Source organism: Lates calcarifer, linkage group LG6, assembly GCF_001640805.2.
Source record: "Lates calcarifer isolate ASB-BC8 linkage group LG6, TLL_Latcal_v3, whole genome shotgun sequence".
Classification (NCBI taxonomy): Eukaryota; Metazoa; Chordata; class Actinopteri; family Centropomidae; genus Lates; species Lates calcarifer.
Genome location: NC_066838.1, coordinates 8,259,253 through 8,278,690, shown reverse-complemented (window position 1 = coordinate 8,278,690; position 19,438 = coordinate 8,259,253). Strand labels below are relative to the sequence as shown.

Here is a 19,438-nt window from a genome sequence, read left to right as displayed (position 1 = left end):
AAACTCTATATATAAACACACACTCACACACACATCTGTATGCACGTAAACATTTTACACACACACACACCACACGCACACACACACACACACACACACACACATCCAGGCTACATATGAAGTGCTTTGGAAAGAGGAGATTAAAAGAGGATATGGAGCTGTGAACCTGCACACACACATCTTCACACACACTGGCACTAGTACAGATAAAAGAAAATGAGTGTTTTGAAAGAAGAAAGCTAAAGAAAACAGGGGATGCAGTGAGCTATAAACTTACACACACACACATGCAGCAAGAGTGAGCGAGGGAAGTACTTGAAAGCAGGATAGGGTTACACACACACACACACACACAAACTCTCTGAACAGTGCTTTAGTAGAAGTGGGCTAAAGAGCAGGCAGGGCTCCACTGGTCGGTATATTGTTTTAACTGGGTCAGCAACAACCCCTGAAGGCAGAAGGGGAGGAAAGAGGGCAGACACAGAAGATGGATGGATGGATAGAAGGAAGGAGGAATGGAGGGCAGGAGGGCTTTTGTGCTGTCTAGTAAAGCATAGTAAATGCTTTATTCTCTTCATGCAGTGAGTTGATTTACAGCTTCACATTAGGGTCTTAGATTTACCCTATAAGTTGTTATTATGTAATAATGACCGTCTCATTATAATATTATAGTTCATGTAGATGATGAAAATAATTTTTTTCATTTATTTTTCTGGTATTTTTACATGTCTGCTGCCAGTTTCAAGGAACACAATTAGATAAAACCTTTTTAGGTTGAGCGGAGACAAACTGCAATAGGATGAAGACCATAATGGAAGTTACACGTGTGGGACTCACTGCATTCTGCGGTGGTCTTGGTGGGTCCTCTCCAGGGCTCTTCTTACCCAAACAGGCCACTCTCCAGGCCTCCTGGACCTCTGAGTTGAACACAGTGAAGACTAGCATCACCGACAGACCCTGGGAGAGGACGGTCAAGAGAGGAGGAAAGACGCAGAGAGAGAACAATAGATTGGAGGTTTTATTCATTAATTAACTGGATATTGTTTGAATTGTGCTGGAGTAAACAAAAATTAATTTATTTGGTGTAAAGTGTTGTGGATTAGTAGAAGATTAGAATTCCAGACCACAGATACAAAACACACTTTGTTTTAATACCTGCACTAGGCAGAGGACATCAAATATGTAATAGAAAGCTAGGATGCTGTTGTTCACAGCCATGAGACCACACAGCCAGGTGGAGGTGGCAACCAGCAACAGCAGGAAAGCATTGCGGATAGTAGCACTGGTTAGAGAGAAAGACAGAGAAACAGAGAGGGCAGTGGGGGAGGAGAAGGTTAGATTTGGATTCACCAGGATGAATCTGTGATGTAACACATTTCCTGGCAGCTATACTGGATGACTGCAGAAACCAAAGAGTGACAGGAAGTGAGAGCCAGCGGGAAAAAGAGCCAGCAGATAAAACCACTGAATAAATGCTGAGACAGAAATGTGGCAGCGAGGCACAGAGAGACACCACAGGGCTTAAGTGATTTTCCTCATGTTGTTTATGGCCATATGATATGATCAATAACAAGCTCTGACATAATCATTGACTATCAAATCAGGACAGACAGAACAACAGATTTATTCCCCTCTGTTCCCTGTTAGTTCACCAATAACAAATCATTTATCAATACTACACTCTCCATGGTTTTGTGGTGCTAATATGATTTTTACTATGATGTGCTAAAAACAGACAACAAAGAAGTTGCTCGTGGTTACTTTTATGCATGGTGAAAAGTACCTCAATTTTTAGCTTTACTTTCATTTCACAATCCAAAATTGAACAATAAAATGCAGTTGTTGCCCTGTCTTACTCAAAATGTAAAGTTTATCGTACTATTCTGATCAAATATTAGACCACAGACTCAAATTAACAAAGACTTCATTAAAGACAGAGTTCTGGCATCTTTAGAAGAGTCATCAGACTACACAGTACCCAGTGATGCACCCTGAAAGAGTGCAAAAAATAGTTTTCCTCTGAACATAAGAAGTGCAGTAATAAAAGACTGTATGCTTACATAATGTAATTGCAAATAGCTGAGAAAGTCGCTTTTTGAGAGTGAGAAAAGTCATGTTAACCACAGTGGGATGTACTTACATGACAGGGAGCTTCTTGGTCTCCTTCTGCGACGGGTTGCAGGACATCTTGGCTACAATCATGAAAATCCCTCCATTCATCTGGACAGAGGGAGGTCAATATGAACAGTGAGGCAACATTTTTAATTCCTTTCAGCTAATCTAATACTTCCGTTAGTAGTTACAGTTAAAGACAAAGAGATGAAAGAACATCAGTATGGATAAAACAGTCATATACCAAAAGCTAAGTCATTCAAGTCTCTTTGAGTCTCATCGAAAATGGACAAATTAGTAAATGAAAGAAAGAAAACTGTTGAATAAATGAGTCAGTACAGAGGAAGTGAAAGAAGAAAGGAAATAAATACATGAAGAAAGGTTAAAGTATAAATGAACAATACTGACTACGCTGCACTGTATTCATTCATAAGCATTATAAAACCTGGCACACTTTGGTGTCTAGGATGCTGCAGTGAAGCTGTAAAGTGTCAGCGTGATGTGGGGAGCAATTAAAATTATGGCCTAGCAGAGTTCAAGTGGGTCGCCTTTTTAAAATTCATTTGGAGAGCTGCCACTTTTGACTGATGATATGGTTCTGCTAATTTTGGGAGAGTGCCCAGCAAGAGATTCATAGGCAGGGAAGAAGGAACATGTTTGAAGAGGAGTTTAACTTGGGCTGATAAGTAAGCAGAGTTAAGCTTATCTGCGCTGGGTCTTAAGGGGTAGCAAAACAAGAATTAGAGTTTCTCTGAAAAACAGAATTCGCTCCATTTGCCAAATGCTAATCAACGGTCTGCCCTTGCATTCTCTATCACGTCACTGTTTATGCTATATCTTTTATTCAAGTTTATGAGCATACAGCATTAACTACACCATATCAAACAGACAGGGAGATAATTACCAGTATGACTATGGCGATAGGACCAGCGAAGCTCCAGATGAGTTTGTCATAGATGGATATCCAACAAAAGTCTGGGTTCCCGTAGCCCTCTGGGTCCAAGCCCACCGCCAGGCCTGCGGTGAAGAGAAAGACAGTCAGATCAGACAGACGAGCTACTCTCAGATCTCTCCGACCTCAAGAAAGGACAGAGAAGTGGTGCAGTATGCAACAACATGCCATTATCTGAATGACAGTGGCAGGAAAGGTCAAAGACATAACAGAGAAGATCCCAATTAATGTTCGGTTTTAATCACTGGTTATCATTAAAACAACTATTTTAGGTGACAAAACAACATGCTGGACATAATTAACAACATTTTTCTAATATGTGTTTTGTCATAGTAAGGTATATTTTATTCATCCATTATTTGTGCACAGCCAGTTCTCCATGACCAGACCCAGACCTTCACGATGGTGACAGACATGGTTGCTAGGGAGATCTGTGACGTGAAATGTGAAGTCTTTATTCTTTGTGTATCCTTGTTTGGACAACACTGTCAAGGCTGTGACAGCTGAGGATATAAAGAATTTTTAAATTGAATTGGAAAAGTAAGAGAGATGGGAAAAGCCCAAATAAAGACAGACAGGCAGATAAACACACCTCTGAGCCTGAGGAAAGAGACATGTTGCCAGTTTGTGTGTATGTGTGTGTGTGTGTGTGTGTGTGTGTGTGTGTGTATGAGTGGTGGGAGACAGATCCAGTCTTGAGGCAAGGAGAGACAGCGGTCAGTGTGTGTGTACATATGTATATGTGTGGCGTGTGTGTGTGTGTGTGTGTGTGTGCAAAGGAAAGAGAGAGGGAAGAAAGCAGAAAGATATTACAGTGTGTGTCTAGGAAGAAATTGCTTGCGTGTGTATGGGTGTGCGCTTTACAATCTCTATATTAAAATGTCACTGAAAACTGTTTAATGTAAGTGTCAATAGGACACCTTATCTGCACAGCCAGACTTACTGTGAATGTGTGTGCGGTGTGTGTGTCAGTGCACATACATGGATGCATAGACTCATTTCCAACAAATACGAAAGAGATTTTATGTGTCTGCACACATGTGAATGCGTCAACATGTGTGTGTGTGTGTGTGTGTGTGTGTGTTACCTGTGATAATGGCAGGTACGCCCCAGCCGATGGCATAGTAGAACCTCATAGCTCCATAGTTGATGTTGCGCTGCTCGGTCTGCATGCGGTAGATATGAAGGCCCTCCACAAACATCCAGGCAAACGTGGACATGAAAAAGTAGTGCAGCAGGATGGCGACGACCGTACACAAAAACTGGCGGGAGAGAGAAAGAGTATTATTTAAGGAGGGAGGAAGAATAAAGAAAGGGAAGGAGCAGAACAGTGGAGATAGTAGGGGGAAGGAGGAGAATAACAGAAATAAAGATGAGAGAAAAGGCAGGGATGAAAGAAGGAGGGTGAAGGAGGAAGACAGGAGAAGTGAGGCAGCAGGGAAGTGTCAAATAAGAGGCAAGAAAAAAAACGTGAAGAAAATAAGATGAGATAAAAAAAATATATATAATCCTTCATATTGATTTTGTGACAGTTGCAGAGCAGATGTCTTGGCAAGCCACCAAGAAGCCTTTATTACAGCACAGCAGGTGTCAGCAATGAAGTAACAGGCATTCATGATTTAATTACCAACACGACTAATGAAAGGAGTTTATGGCAGTGTGTTACGGTATATCTCCAGGAAACGCACAAAATAACTGATGTGAATGTAAATGAATGTTGTTAATATCCTGAATTACAGTAATAACACCCAAGAGTGTCTTCATAACTGCGATTATGGGTACGACAGTAAGCACCATCAGTAGAACAAAGTACAGCACAAAATAAAGAATGCCCTCGCAGGTAATGTGGTTTTCATTGTGAAATAGCCTAGTCTTTTGTGTAACATAAGACAATATATTTACCATAGTAAAAACAGCAAGGGAAAAAAAGGGACAACGCAAATCTTGGTTTTAAGTGGATTTATCTGTTCTAGTGCAGCATATTTACACTCTAACTGCTTCAATTATTAATGTAATATCTTATATTTCAAGCTTTCATCAGCTTTTATGGTAAAGAACTGCTACAAACAGCATTTCTATATTTGCAACACATGCTCAGATTCTTTTTTGGAGAGGCATTTATCAAATGTCAGCTTAGTTCATGGTTCTCTTGATCACTTGAAATATCCTAGCAACAGTATTGATGTTCAGGGAGAACTTTGTCTTTACTGCCAGAATTGCGATGCTGTATGAATGCTGAGAGGATGTCAAATCAGTGCTAAGAGATGGTGTAATCTGCTATAACATGGATTTCTGAGATCAGTCAAATACCACGGTTTGACGGCAACTCATCAGGAATGAATCCCAATACTTTTTGTCAGAGCAGGCGAAACTTCCAAGTCGCTTTTCCAAGTTAAGTGCTGCTGTTTGGTTAGGCAGCAAGGCTGAATTTCTCCATGAATAATGCAGAGCATTAGCATTTAAGCTTTCTGAGAAATTACCCTCGGGCTGCACTGAAGCATGTCTGGAGTGGTTCATTTGAACTCTAGGGCCTTTGTTCTGTTTTGTTTGTTTGGCCAGATGAGCACCATGCCATTCAAACTCAAGTGGCACTGAATTACAGCACTTACACATCTGAAAGTGTGAGTAACTGTGGTGCTGTTTGTCAGAACTCAGAACAAACTCTAAACTAACCACAGGAAACAACATGAAAACACACAGGTTTGTGAGCTAAATAGATGGTTGTTGGCAACCGACAGCCTGTTTTCGAAGTCATGCTTTGAATACCAAGAGTAACAAAACTAAGTGAGAACAAACAGTATGTCTGCTGTGATTTGTTCATTTGTAGCATATGTGTTCTTAACTAAAATAAACACCAGACAAGGTAAACGACAGCATAAAAAAGCCACAGCAGCCCCTCCTGTTTTGGCTGAAGTTGCAAGGATTCTCCTCATCTCTGCCAAAATCTTCAATCTTGTTCCATTTGGGTTTTTATAGTTCTGGTTGCCTGAAATGTGACTACAACCTGTCCTCAGGTTGCAGACTGAGTTTACTTGTAGTTAGATATAATAATGTGTATGCATAATAAATATAGAAATGTGTCAAATGAAACTATCCACCTGTGTTTGTACCAAAGAAAACACCATAAATACGCCTGCACCATCACTAAGCCACTGTAGTCCTAAATTTACTCTGGATGAGAGTAGTGAGAACAGCTAAGATTTAAAATACCTCTTTCTCAGCCTTCATGCACCCGTTCTACATCTTTACGTTGAGGAAGGCAGACTTTTAAATCCCAGATTTTGGGGTAAAAAGAAACTCCGCACAAATTCCTGACTAGCTGCAGCCTTGGCAGTGATACAGCCAGATGCTGAATTTCACACCCACCCACACACAAACATATACACACAAGAAAACAAACACTACGTTACACAGAAAAAGACAGAAAGACTACAATATGTGCAAGCACATGAAAACTAGTGCGCAGACCAACACACACGGCTGCTGCAAGCACTAACATGCTCTCCTGAGCGTGATGTACATGAATTAGAGAACATATTGTTCAGATAGAAGTAACTAGTTGCACTGTGAGAGCTGTACAGTCGACTGTGTGGGGGATACAGCTTAATTAATTGGATTTCATGCTGAGTGAGCACATATTTGCAGTACCCTTTCTATAAGACTTGCTGCTCTTTAAATACACACACACATGCACACACATGCACACACACATGCACACACACATGCACACACACATGCACACACACGCACACACATGCACACACACAGGCACTAAGTGAGCAGGAAGGAGAAACACACAGGGTGAATAGCAAGAGAAAAGCAGAAGAACAGGGATATAAGAAGAGAAAGCCAATGATTATGTATCATATTGTAAAGGAGATTACGTTTTATGAGGCTGATTTAGAAAATTACTTGATATATGTTTCAGAGCTGCACCACAGAGGGAGGATATATTATGTTGTATATGGAAAGGCAAAGCCGTTCTCTGCCACTGGCTACAATTTGGAGGTGAGCACATCTTTAAATCTGCAAAAGCATAAACAAAGCTTGAAGTCGGGGTCGGGTGGGACAGTGATATGGAAGGAAAAAGGCAAGGAAGCTCAAGGAATCACAAACAGAGCTGTAGAAAACAACAGTATCTACCTGTTGTTCAGTCTGATTGACCCCAAGCAGAAACACCAGCTCCGACAAAAACATTGCCGCTGCCGTGTTTGAATGGATGCTCCTGGTGTTGGACTTGAGGCCTCGGAGGCAGGAGAGCACCAGCACAGTGAGGAGGAGGGCCAGCATGGAGATGCACAGAGAGGAATATGTGATCAGCGCCAACATCTCCAGATCACCCTCCAACTGCTGCTCATAGAAAGATGCAAAGAAGGGAAGGGTGGAGAGACAACAGAAAAGGTGAGTATTATTGGATTTATATCATTTTGGTGGGAGTAGATAGAAAAAAATAGCAGCAGAGGAAGAAAATGTCAGAAAAAAGTGGAAAGTGGGAAGCTAAGGCAAAGCAGAAGTGAGGAAGTAGAAAAATCCTAAGGTGAAATAAGGCACAGAGCTAAAAATGAAGCGCTTCAACTTAGTGGAATGCTGCAACTTTAGTCTAGGTCACTGTCTGCCCTCCCCTGTCTGACCCCACTGCGAACAAACTCAGTCAATTTATATCAGTGACGTTAAATTATTTGAAAAGCAAGAAAATGAGCTGAAGGAACTAAAGCTGCAAAACATCAATACCTGCAAATCATGAGATGAAATGTAATGTCATTTCCCTGCACAGAATCCTGGCTGATGTGCTAAATATTAAAGAAATTCTGTATTGAAACTCTGACAATTTAAGAAGAAAATAAAGAAAAGCAGACAACAAAGGAAGAAAGAATGTTCTAGACCCAGCAAACTATCAGATCTTTCTGTCAGGGGGAAACCAGAGCATCAAAAGCATGAAATTGCTTCATCACTGCCTGGGCATGCACAAAAAGCATTTGCTGCCAGTAAACATAACAGACACCACTAGAATTTTATTTGGGTAAATTGGGCACATCTACAGCATCTCTAATGAATAGAAACGGGATAGTCATATTGTTCTGGACCAATATTTTATTGAAGTGATAAATTCAGTGTAAACCATGTACGTGTGGAGAGAGTTACAACTTTAATTTCATCACAAGGCATGAAGTTTCTGACAAACGTTGAGATCTGATACAAATCATCATTTAGTATGCTGGGGTGAGACGGGCAGGGGGTTTGCATTAAATCGTGAAAGTCTGCTACAGCTGTAACAAGGCTTCCTTTAGCCTTCAAAATGTCAGTCAGGATTTAATTCTTTAGGATTTCAAATTTCTACACAGACCAAATCCAGCAACTACCAGATAAGATGGTCCAGTGAGAGAAAGAAGGAAAACCAACACATGGGTAATCTAAACAGAGAGGGATCATCGATAGTAAATATACAGCTAATCCACTAAATGCCTCATTATGATAAAAGGCCATACAAATATAATCAAATAATTATATATTGTGTTTCATGTACTGTATCCGAGAATACCTGTCCACTGACAGATCACTGACCTCTCTCTGTGAACTGTCCATCAGCACACCGAAGGTGCCCAGTCTCTGACACTGACAGCGGACATGAGAGGTGTTCCTGTACACCACCATACAGTCCCTCACCGTCCAACAACCTCCTATCTCGTGCCTGCAGAGTGAGGGGAGCAGAGACATGGGCAGGGGTGGGGGGTGGGGTGGGGTTGTGGTTAGTAATGAAAAGTTAAATCTGTGCATATCTTATCTGGCATATAAATTGTCTGTGGTACTGTGTGTATGTGGCACGGGTCAGTGAAACAAACTAATCTAACACAGATAATTCTTCAAAACCTCATATATACAATGGTATCTCCTGTGTCAACTTAAAAATGGACATGTTTTTACTGTGGTAAAGACGGCAGGTATCACTCACTTCACCATGTTTAAGGTCTACTTCACAGCTCTGCTAAATATTTTACATAAATAAACTGTTTTCACAGCAGACAGTTTGACAGTTATAACAGGAAACGCTCAGGTGTAAGATTAATTACATTCATAATGACTGTAGGTCATTTACCAGATGAAGAGGACTTAAAATCCAAATCCAAATGACACACAGAGCCAAATATCAACAAAAATATGACCAGTATAGTTGGTGTATATTTTTGTTCTATCAATACTGTGTGAAGCATCATATACTAACACAAGGTAACTGACAATACCCAGTCCTAACATACTGTATGTGTGTGCATGCATGCATGTGTTAATCTGTACTCACGGAGTGCTGTGGTTCCACTGCACACACAGAGGCTTACTGCGATTGGCCGTCTCGAGCAGCTTGAATTCAAGCAGGATGGGCTGGTCCAAGTGTCCACTCCACAAACGTCTGGTTGTTGTAGACAGAGATGGTGACCACGGGGGAGTTCATTACTGGGTGTCTGGGAAGCCTGGGGGAGAGAAAGAGCAGAGTTAACGTACATCTACTAGATCAGACAGAAAGTAGAGTTTGATATCCTGGTGAGAGTGGTAAGTAAAGGCAAAGACAAGATGAGCAGAGAGGAAGGAGATTGGTATACTAGATGAAACACAAATGACTGTTTATTGAACACCTACTGAAAACTGGGCAGTTTGTTACTTGTTAATTATGCCCAGAGGTGAGGTGAAGAAGAGCAGAGGGGGAGAGGGATGGGAGGAGAGGGGGAGAGAAAAGGAGGCAAAGACAGTACGAGAGAGGAAGACAGAAAAAACAAATGTCAAGCATGGTGATACCGAAGTTAGTGTTGAAGTCACATTTTTTTTCTTATTTTATAGACTGGACATTTGAATGCATTTTTGGCCAGTTACTGTTTAGATAATTAAAGATACTGTTGAACATAATTCTTCTCATGATGTTAAACTCCTGTTACTATACGTAAAAGCAATTTTGGTTTACTGTTTGCCACAGAATGACAGACACATGTGTAGCCCAGATTTCTATACTCAGCCTGCCTTTGTCCTGAGAGGCCTCTGAGAGCTGCTGTAATCAGATTTTTATTGTTCTGAGTGTGACTGATTCCCACCTCACTCCTCGTCGGTCTGTGTGGTACTTGGGAGGGAGGGCTGCGCCCAGACTTCGATAGATCAACATGATAACGATGGTGATGGGCGGCTCCGGGAGCGAAACAGTGCGTCTGGCTGCAGTGTGCTCTCCAGTCTGATTGACTGGGGTACTAACAGGAGCTGGAGCAGCGTTCTGAGGTGCTGAGGCTGAAATAGAGAAGTCGGTGTGAGTATATTCTCTTAGTTTCAGCCACTTACACTCTCAAGCCTCTACATTTCTTTCTATGTCTCTTACGTTCTTTCTCTGTCCGCTCCTTCTCCTTCCAGTTGTATTGTTGTTGACGTTGTGGTACCAGGGCAGCAGGGGGCAGTATCACATGGGTGTAGGGATCCCACAAAGCCTGACCGCGAAATAGGGTGGTGTGGTAACGTGGGAAACGCCGCCGCACATGGGTGTGGTTCTCCAAGCGGTCCAGGTTCATGACTGTAGAGCACACAGAGAGATAAACACACATGGACTCACATAACTGGTTACAATATAAGTCACAGGTGTTAATCTGCAGTAAATTAAACATGATATTTACCAAATAGTTATAATACATTGATATAACACAAGCACAACAAGATAATGGCTGAAATACAGATTATATCTCACACCACTCCATTCTAACATCCTTGGCCAGACGATGTATTTTCTCATAGGTTTTATGTCTATGGTTCATTTTCTAGGATAAATGACTATCTATAACTGTACTGGACAGTACAACCTGAGCACTTTATCATTTTAACAAAGATAAAATCATTATTATCAAGTCTTGGTAAAAGGAATCTGTCTCATGGGACTTGTAATTGTTGAAAACTAACAAAATATCAGTCTTTTCTCTTTGTTGAAATTAAAACCTCCTCAAATTTTACAAGCCAGCTCAGAAGCAGACACTTATTTGACTAATAAGATCAGTAGCCAGCCTCTGCATAATCTTTTTGTTGTTGAGGAGGAATAATGAATGAAGCCCTCTTTGCAGAGAGCAATGAAAGCTCCTGGAACAGAAGCTAACCCAGAAGTGAAGCAGGGGATTTGGCTCTCTATCTCTACTATCAATGCTGTTCCATGTCTGTCTGCATTACTACGAACTCAATTAACAGAGGACCCAAATGTGGGAAATCACTCAGTAACACTAACTGACTTACTGGAAGAGTCATCACTTTATATTATAATGTATTTCTGCACTGTGCTAATACCCTGATGAACATGGTAGAGGGCCTTCACCAAGGTGTTTTACTTGATTCACTCAAACGCTTGCAAAAGATGCTAAAACCTTTGCTTGAATAAAGTTAGGACTTAGTGTTGCTGAGCAATGTTCAGTGCTTTTACAGTTCTCTTCCAGTGGAAAAGCAGCTCACCTGTCCTGTTTTAAGATGTTAAACACTGAAGCAGACTTCTAGCCATGTGTGACCTTATGGTACACAAAGTAAACAGTTGTGTAGAGGTCATTACCGACTGATAATAAATGACTTTCCCCTTTGTTTATCTTCATAATACTACTGTCTCAAATTTAATGTGGTAATGATTTATTGTAGCATTTGAAACCTACTAAATCAATAGTTGATGAAACCGTAAGGCATTCTGTATCACACTTTTTTAAATAGGACCAAAGCTACAACAACTAGGATGTGGCCGCTCAGTTTTCAGTTGACAGCTGAACATCACTCTTGCTCATTTTACTCACATTCAGACTGGCTGCATTGGTTTATCCTGTGTGGATTTGTGTGTGTGTGTGTTTGTGTGTGTGAAGACCCAATACAAAATCCATGAACACACACAGACTGCAGCAGAGAAACTGAGGTGGGAAACAAATTAATGTGGTGAACAGGAAGCACACAGTCAATGTGGAGTGTTCGATAATGACAAAAACACTTGACCCAGCAAACAGAAGTGGAGCAACACTAAACACAGACAGAGAAATCACTCCGTGCAACAGACAAGTACAACTCTTGCACGTGCGTATGTCTGTTTTTTAAATTTTAAATGTGAAGTGACACTTTTGATCGATAAACAAATGCTTTCCTTGTGAAATAAAATCGAAGAAATGGCATTAATGACTAATGACCGACAACAATAAAGAAAAAAAATGTACTTGTATACTGGAAGGTAGAAGGGTGTGTCAGATCCATCCACATCCATTTCCATGTTGTTCATCCAATCCCATTTGGCTGAGAGCATTAAGCCGTGTGCTAATGTGTGTAGGAGTGTGAAATTTGGCGTTGGCTGTGTTTCTTGTTCCTCATGCTCTCACTGTTGCTACTGAATCAATGCTTTCCGTCTGGGAATCTGCATCAGGCTGTCAGTTTAAGGTTATTTAACAGAATTTTGGATGAATTTCAAAGGGATAGCAAATTCAGTTAAATAAGAGAGAAAGAGCGATGAGAGTCACACAGGAAAGAAATAAAATGAGCCAATTCATGTTGTCTAGTTCAGGCAAGGCTGCTTTATATTTTCTTCAGGTTTGAGATTAGCTGTGTTACCAAACTACACTGGAAGAGGTTGGTGAGGCAAAATTCAGTAGCTGCTAACTTTGATGAGTTTTGGGTGTCCGGTATTGTACAGGAATTCAATCTGTGTGTGTAGCTACGAGCTTTAACTGAGTGTGAAATTCATTGTCTGGCTTCATCCCTGCCAGAGCTGCTGCTGTTGCCATTTCACCACCTCTTGCTGTTGTATGTGGTGGAGATTACTTAACAGTATTTTCAACACTGCTAGAGTGACAGAAAAATGTGGAAAAGAGCAAAACGGGATGCCAGAAACTAAAATGACGCAAGGCACACGGCCAACCCTGCAAATGTGTGTGTGTGTGTGTATGTGTGTGTGTCTCTGGGAGAGTTTTCTAACCCACTTTTCATTAACAGTTAATGCTAAAATAAACCAATTTCTAAACTTCTTCATGAACTTAATGAGCCTAGGTGTTCAGTAAAGTCATACTCCAGCCTATCAGTGTGTATGTGTCTGCGTGTGTCTGTTATTCTGTGTGTGATCGTGTGTTTGGCATCTGTGTATCTAAATGATGTATGTTGGCTACTGCTACAGCACTTCAGGGAAGCATCAGCTGCTGTGTGTGTGTGTGTGGGAGTGTGAAATTCATCTCTCTGTGCTGCTGCCAGCACTCTGGCTTAACCATCATCATTTGCATTAGCGCTGTTCATCTCCTGCTTTACACTGAGTCATTCTTGCTGATTTCACAGCAGTGATTTACAGTATTATGAGAGAACCGCAGCAAATCGTCTGTAAAGATTAAGATTTTATCACTGTTTTATTGTCTTTTATTGGGTCTGACTAGTGATCAGTTGTTTTATTGCGTCTGAACTATGTCTGAACTCACCTATGTTGGGAGAAACCAGCGCCACAGGGTTGAGGTAGGTGAGTTTCATGTTCTGGGCCAGAGTCTGGGCATACTGCTCCAGCAGCTCTGTCAGCTCGGCCGGACCGCCACCTGGGATGTGGTTCTGACTCTGAGCGAGAGCTCGCCAAAGCCCAGAGGTACCAGGACCTAACAGCACGCTGGAGCCTCGAACAATGTTCTGGGAATGGCAGAAAGAGGAGCCGTTATTAAAAGACGTAAAGAGAGAAAAAAGGAACACGTGGAGGTAGTGATGATCTGCTCATCAGAGGCTGCTTCTGTTGACTCCCACTGAGGAATCAGTGACCACATGTAAATGTGTATTTAAGACAGAAGAAGAGAAAAGACATCAGAGAGAAAAAGTAACAAATATTTCACCACTGTGGATCAGGAAGGGGAACGAGAGATGAAGAGAGTGGTTCTATTTTCTAAAGACAGTAAAAAGATTTGACAACAATACGAAGTGGGCTTTTGTTGTGGTCTAGTCTAATGTAGTGTGCAGATAGTGTTAAGCACAGTATCCTCAACAGGGACAATCAGTTACAGTCTTGTCATCTAAATTTTTAATACAGCTTTAAACCTCTTATGGTTGCTATAAATGTTCCTCTATTACAGCAGTGGTTTTCATCCCACGAACCGGCTGGTATGTATGGTATCCTAGTTAATGATTTACACCTGGAGGACCAGGTGAGCACCGGATGAGGAGCTGGAACTATACAACAGAAAGGCAGCAGCAGTCGTGGGCGTGAGTACCCAATTACCAATGCATCTGTTTTTTCTTTTTTTTCCTTTGATCTGCATTTTGTGTATGAAAGGTGCTATATAAATAACATTTAATCATTTTGAATCACATTTGCATAGTTGACATTACATTGATACCACATCTCAACAGACTCTATACTATATACACACACACACATATATGTAGCCTGTGTGTTTTTTAACATATTTGGACATATGGATATTTAATGTAAAAAACTACTGAGAGATTCAAGTAATATAACTAAACAATTAATGTGGCTTTAAAAAAATCCCCACATTTATTCCCACTTATAATGGCTAAAATCACACACATCAGGTGCACATGATTAGAACATTGTTACTCAGCATTTTGAAGGAGAATTGCCCTCAGATATTTAATTTGGTGTGCTCCTGACTGTTGAAGTGAGAGTGACCACCATGGTGAGATCGAAAGAGCTGTCTGAGGCCTTCAGAAAGAAGATTGTAGCAGGTTATGAGTCTGGTAAATATTTAAAAAGATCTCATAAGAATTTGAAATCAGTCATTCCACTGCCTGGAAAATAGTCTACAAGTGGAGGACATTCAAAACAACTGCCAACAAGCCCAGGTCTGGCCATCCAAGCAAGTTCACCCTGAGAGCCAAGGACAAGATGCCAAAAGTAATCACCAAAAACCCTAAAATGTCATCACAGGACCTACAGCAGGCTATTGCTACTGTTGATGTGAAAGTACATGGCTCTACAATCAGAAAGAGACTACACAAGACATTTCATGGGAGGTGTGCAAGGAGGAAACCTTTGCTCTCTAACAATAACATGAAGGCCAAACTGACGTTTGCCAGAGAGAACATAGACAAAGAGCAGGACTTCTGGAATAGATGAGTCGAAAAATGTCATTATTTGGACACCAGAATAGAGGCGTGAACATGTTTGGCGCAAACCAAATCCAGCATTCCAGGAAAAGAGCTTCATGCCAACCGTGAAGCATGGGGGTGGAAGTGTCATGGTTTGGGGATGCTTTGCTGCAGCAGGACCTGGCCAGCTCACCATCATAGAATCCAACATGAATTCTACTGTGTATCAGAGGGTGCTTGAGGAACATGTGAGACCATCTGTAAAAGCATTAAAGCTGAAGCGGAACTGGACCCTGCAACATGGCAATGACCCAAAACATACCAGTAAATCCACCAAGGACTGGCTGAAAACTAAGAAATGGAGTCCTGGAATGGCTGAATCCCACTGAGATGCTGTGGGGTGACTTGAAACAGGCTGTAAATGCAAGAAACCCCTCTAACATCTCACAGCTGAAAGAATTTTGCGTTGAGGAGTGGGAAAAACTTTCCTTGGACTGATGGGACTGGTAGATGGCTACAAGAAGCGTCTCACTGAAGTTATTTCAGCCAAAGGGGGGTAACACCAGCTATTAGGGGGTAGGGTGTCCTAACTTTTTCCTCTGTTAGAATACACATTTTTGTTGATATCTTTTGTTTATTGAATAAAACAAAGTTAATTTTAGTTGTTTACCTGCAATTAAATCAGTTTCTTTTTCAGAGATAAATAACAAGATTAGACATCGATACATGAACATGTCTTGATAAAGAATTGAATATTTAATGGGATGTCCTAATTTTTTCACATGACTGTATACATATGAGCCATAAGACATGAGCCACTGTGCAAGTTCACACAAACTGTGTGACTAATTAAGCACAACAATTGGCAGAGGACAGAGAAGAGACAGAAGAGAAATATTGGGGCAGAGGGGAAGTCAGAGGCGGGGGCAGGAAAAGACGAGAAGATTGGGAGGAAAAGGACGAGTGATGTGATTGTGACTGTTGCTCAGGGCTCACCAAAAAGCCAGAGCCTGCTTTTTCAGACTTAATAAAGCATCAGGTCTATGCACCGTGTCAACAAAAGCAAAGAATATTACAGTACTGAAGATGGGAGGAAAGGGAGGAAGGAATTTGATATAGAGCCCAGGTTTGATACAGAACTGATAATGCAGTGCAGGCTTGTAAGATATTCTAAGTGCAGACAGTGAAGCCTAAAAGAGGGAGTAGCCAAAGGAGAAAGACTGTGCCTGATTGTGGTCAAGGAGAGACGAAATCTAAAGTGAGCCTCTTTGCAAAGACTTCAGACTGTTCTGACCAGGATCACAAGAACATGAGAATAAATGTAAAGAAATCTAAAAAGAAAAAGTAACTCCCAGAGTCCTTACTCCAATTATAGCAAGTTTTACCACGTTATTATGTGGCCATTTCCATGCTTTCATGAAGTATTTGAGATTCTGGATGGAGGCCCGTCATAAATAGCCTGGACTGCACAGCCTTACAAAATGTTCTGAACAAACAAAGAGTAATATCAAGGATTGAGAGAGAGAGAGAGAGAGGGAACAATATAATTCCTTGCAGTCTGACTGCACCAGAACCAATAAAGCACTGCAGTCTCACATAATGCTCAGGGGAAAAAAATACGCAAGAAAACCTTCAGACAACAAGGAAAATAACATACAGTGCAGTATAGGAAGAATGTAGTGAATTGTAGAGGGACAGAAAGAGAGAAAGAGAAACAGGGACTGTGGATAAGTAAGTGAGAAGGAGAAAAAAGATGAGAGAAAGAGAGAGAGAGAGATCAAGTAATAGACATAAGATTATGCTCAGCTCTGAGATGCAAGGAAAAGACAGGGAAAGTGGGACAGTGGAAAGTTATGATGAGATGGAAAATGTAAGCGAAGAAAGGTCATTGTTGGAGGCAGGAGACAGAGCACAGGGCATGAAATGAAAATGTATGATATGGGGGCATTGCAACAAAAACACTTTTGGATTCCTATTCAAGTTTTTGGTCTTATTAGATAGCTACTCTTAAAAATACCATACAAGGTTGTTGAGTCGTGTTTATCAATTTATGTCCATTTATTTACGTTTCCATTCATGGCTTCTTCTTACCATGTGGTCTTCTTTAGAGAAAATCAGGAGCAAGCCAATATTTCCTGATGAAACATGTTAAGGTGGATCTTGAGCTTTAAATTGAAGATATAGTGGCTTCAGAAAGCTTCAGAAAGAAGGACCCCTTCACGTTTTGCACTCTTTATTGCAGGTAGATTTAATTTAAATGGATAACATTCCCATTTTGCCCATAAGTCTACATCAATAACCCATGATGTCAAAGAGAAAACATGTTTTTAATTAAAAAAAAAAAAATCAAAACTGAATCCCTTGTTTATAAAAGCAATCAAGCTGTTATTTCAGAGCAAGAGCTCATATGGCCTGTGTTCATCTATGGAAAAGAGGTGAAACACAACCAACATGAATAAAAGGGAAAAGAGAGATGAAGAGAGCTGAAGAGGGAACAGATGACAGGATTACAAGAAGGAGGGTTTGTGTACCCTGTGTCTGCCCGGCTGAAAGAGAGGCTGCATGAAGGACAGGCTGGAACATAATTCTCGCCTGATCACCTCAGCAAACAGATTATATGTCACTCAAACAGCAACATGTTGTCATACCGGATTTTTGAAATTTTCTTTATCTCTTCCTTTCTCTTCTCATCCTGCATTTATCCTGTAGAGATCCCACTATGAGAAGCAATTACAAACCTGTTAGGACCAGGTGCAGTGCATTGTGCCATAATGTGGTGCCAGGTGTTTTAATGACTGTTAAAGTGGGTGTGATATCTGAAGTTCTCTCCCTCACTTTAAAACATATTTGGCACATTTTTGCTGAGTATGATGAGATGCAGGCCCTATCTGGAGGCACAGTCGTATCCAGATCGATTTGATCACAGCTTGAACATGAAAGGTTTTCAACTTCCATTTATCTCTACATTCCTGATGTGATAACTCTACTTTCCTCCCTGCCTTCTTTCATTTCTTCTGCAGCCACAGGGCTCTGCTACCACCACTGGGTTACTATAGTAACTGTGGCCTACATTACCTGTTCGTCTGGCGCAAACGCTGCTGTTTAAAGCGAGGTGTCAAGTATTATCTGATATATGATGTGTTTTTATTGTTGAAAAAGAATGTCCTATCTGCAGCTCCACTTCACTGCTGCCACAGTAAACCAGAGCTGCTGCATTAACTCAAGATGATGAGATGTAGGCAGCACGACTGATTTAGAGCCTGAGGTTGGGGTTACAAGTCAGGCAACTGTCAGATGACAATAAAAATCATCACTGCACTATTGCAGCAGCATGTAACTGTATACCACCTAAACAAATGTTAGACCCTAATGGCCATGTTCCTAATTTCCTGTCAGATGAAACAGTTCAGTGAAATGTCAGGCAGGAAAAGGTTTTAATTTCACTCGTTATAGGACGTCATTAGCGCTACTGCTGTGTTGCTATAGCAACTGTCCTTTTTGCTTATGTATTGATAAACTGAAAGAATGTGCCGTACGTGTTAAGATTGGTTAAAAACTAGCTTTTATTTAATGAGTCAGTCCCTTCCAGCTGTCGGTTAAGAAAAGGGAGTAATTTGGACATTGAGCAAAAGGCACACTGAAGAGTCATGCTGGCATTATTTTCCTTTTGTTTACTGTTTCAACCAGAGCAACAAGTATGTATTAAATCAGATAACTGTGAGTGCAATTTATTTCATTGTTCACCTCAGAGCAAAAGGTGCTCTCTTTTATCCACTGAATTTACAGCACAGAACACATAATGTGAAAAAATGCATCATGCATTAATGTAATTAAATATCTAAAACTCAATCAGTGTCATTTAAAGGTCAATTTTACTATCAAAAAACATGTTTTTGTGTGTTTACAAAAATATAAAGATTTGCTCCAACTATGAGATGTTACTATCACAGCCACTCAGTTTCTACAGCAACTCGTTCTTAGCCGTATAATGACATTATCCATGACTCAACCTGGTTCAGCACTGCAGGGTGTGGCTACTACTGCTACAGCTGCCATCAAGTTAGCATAAATCATTACAAGATTCACTGTGTCAAATGTAGATGTTAGAGAAAAATTGTGACAGCGAAACCTGCCTTTTAACTGCCCAACCCGTCCCATATTAAATATGAATAAATCACCTCCTTGGCTGCACAAATCAAGCTCGAACTAACTCATCAGCTAAAGATTAATGAGTTCAAATGATCAGATAGTGTGAGATTACCATTCATGACCATGAACATCCTTTACTTTTGACAGAAATACCACTGCTGCTTCTACTTCCACTAATATAGT

The 19,438-nt window shown here is 40.8% G+C and overlaps 1 protein-coding gene across 1 annotated transcript in view; it reads right to left on the bottom strand.

Annotated features, from left to right (window-relative positions):
• The window catches only part of celsr3 (cadherin, EGF LAG seven-pass G-type receptor 3), a 104,612-nt gene that overhangs the window by 10,667 nt on the left and 74,507 nt on the right, over positions 1–19,438 (bottom strand). The window contains 12 exon segments of the mRNA XM_051070982.1: positions 838–957; positions 1,156–1,282; positions 2,141–2,220; positions 3,017–3,129; positions 4,152–4,326; positions 7,208–7,414; positions 8,627–8,753; positions 9,360–9,454; positions 9,456–9,528; positions 10,141–10,327; positions 10,416–10,604; positions 13,495–13,693. Of these exon segments, the coding sequence (XP_050926939.1) occupies positions 838–957; positions 1,156–1,282; positions 2,141–2,220; positions 3,017–3,129; positions 4,152–4,326; positions 7,208–7,414; positions 8,627–8,753; positions 9,360–9,454; positions 9,456–9,528; positions 10,141–10,327; positions 10,416–10,604; positions 13,495–13,693 (1,692 nt within the window).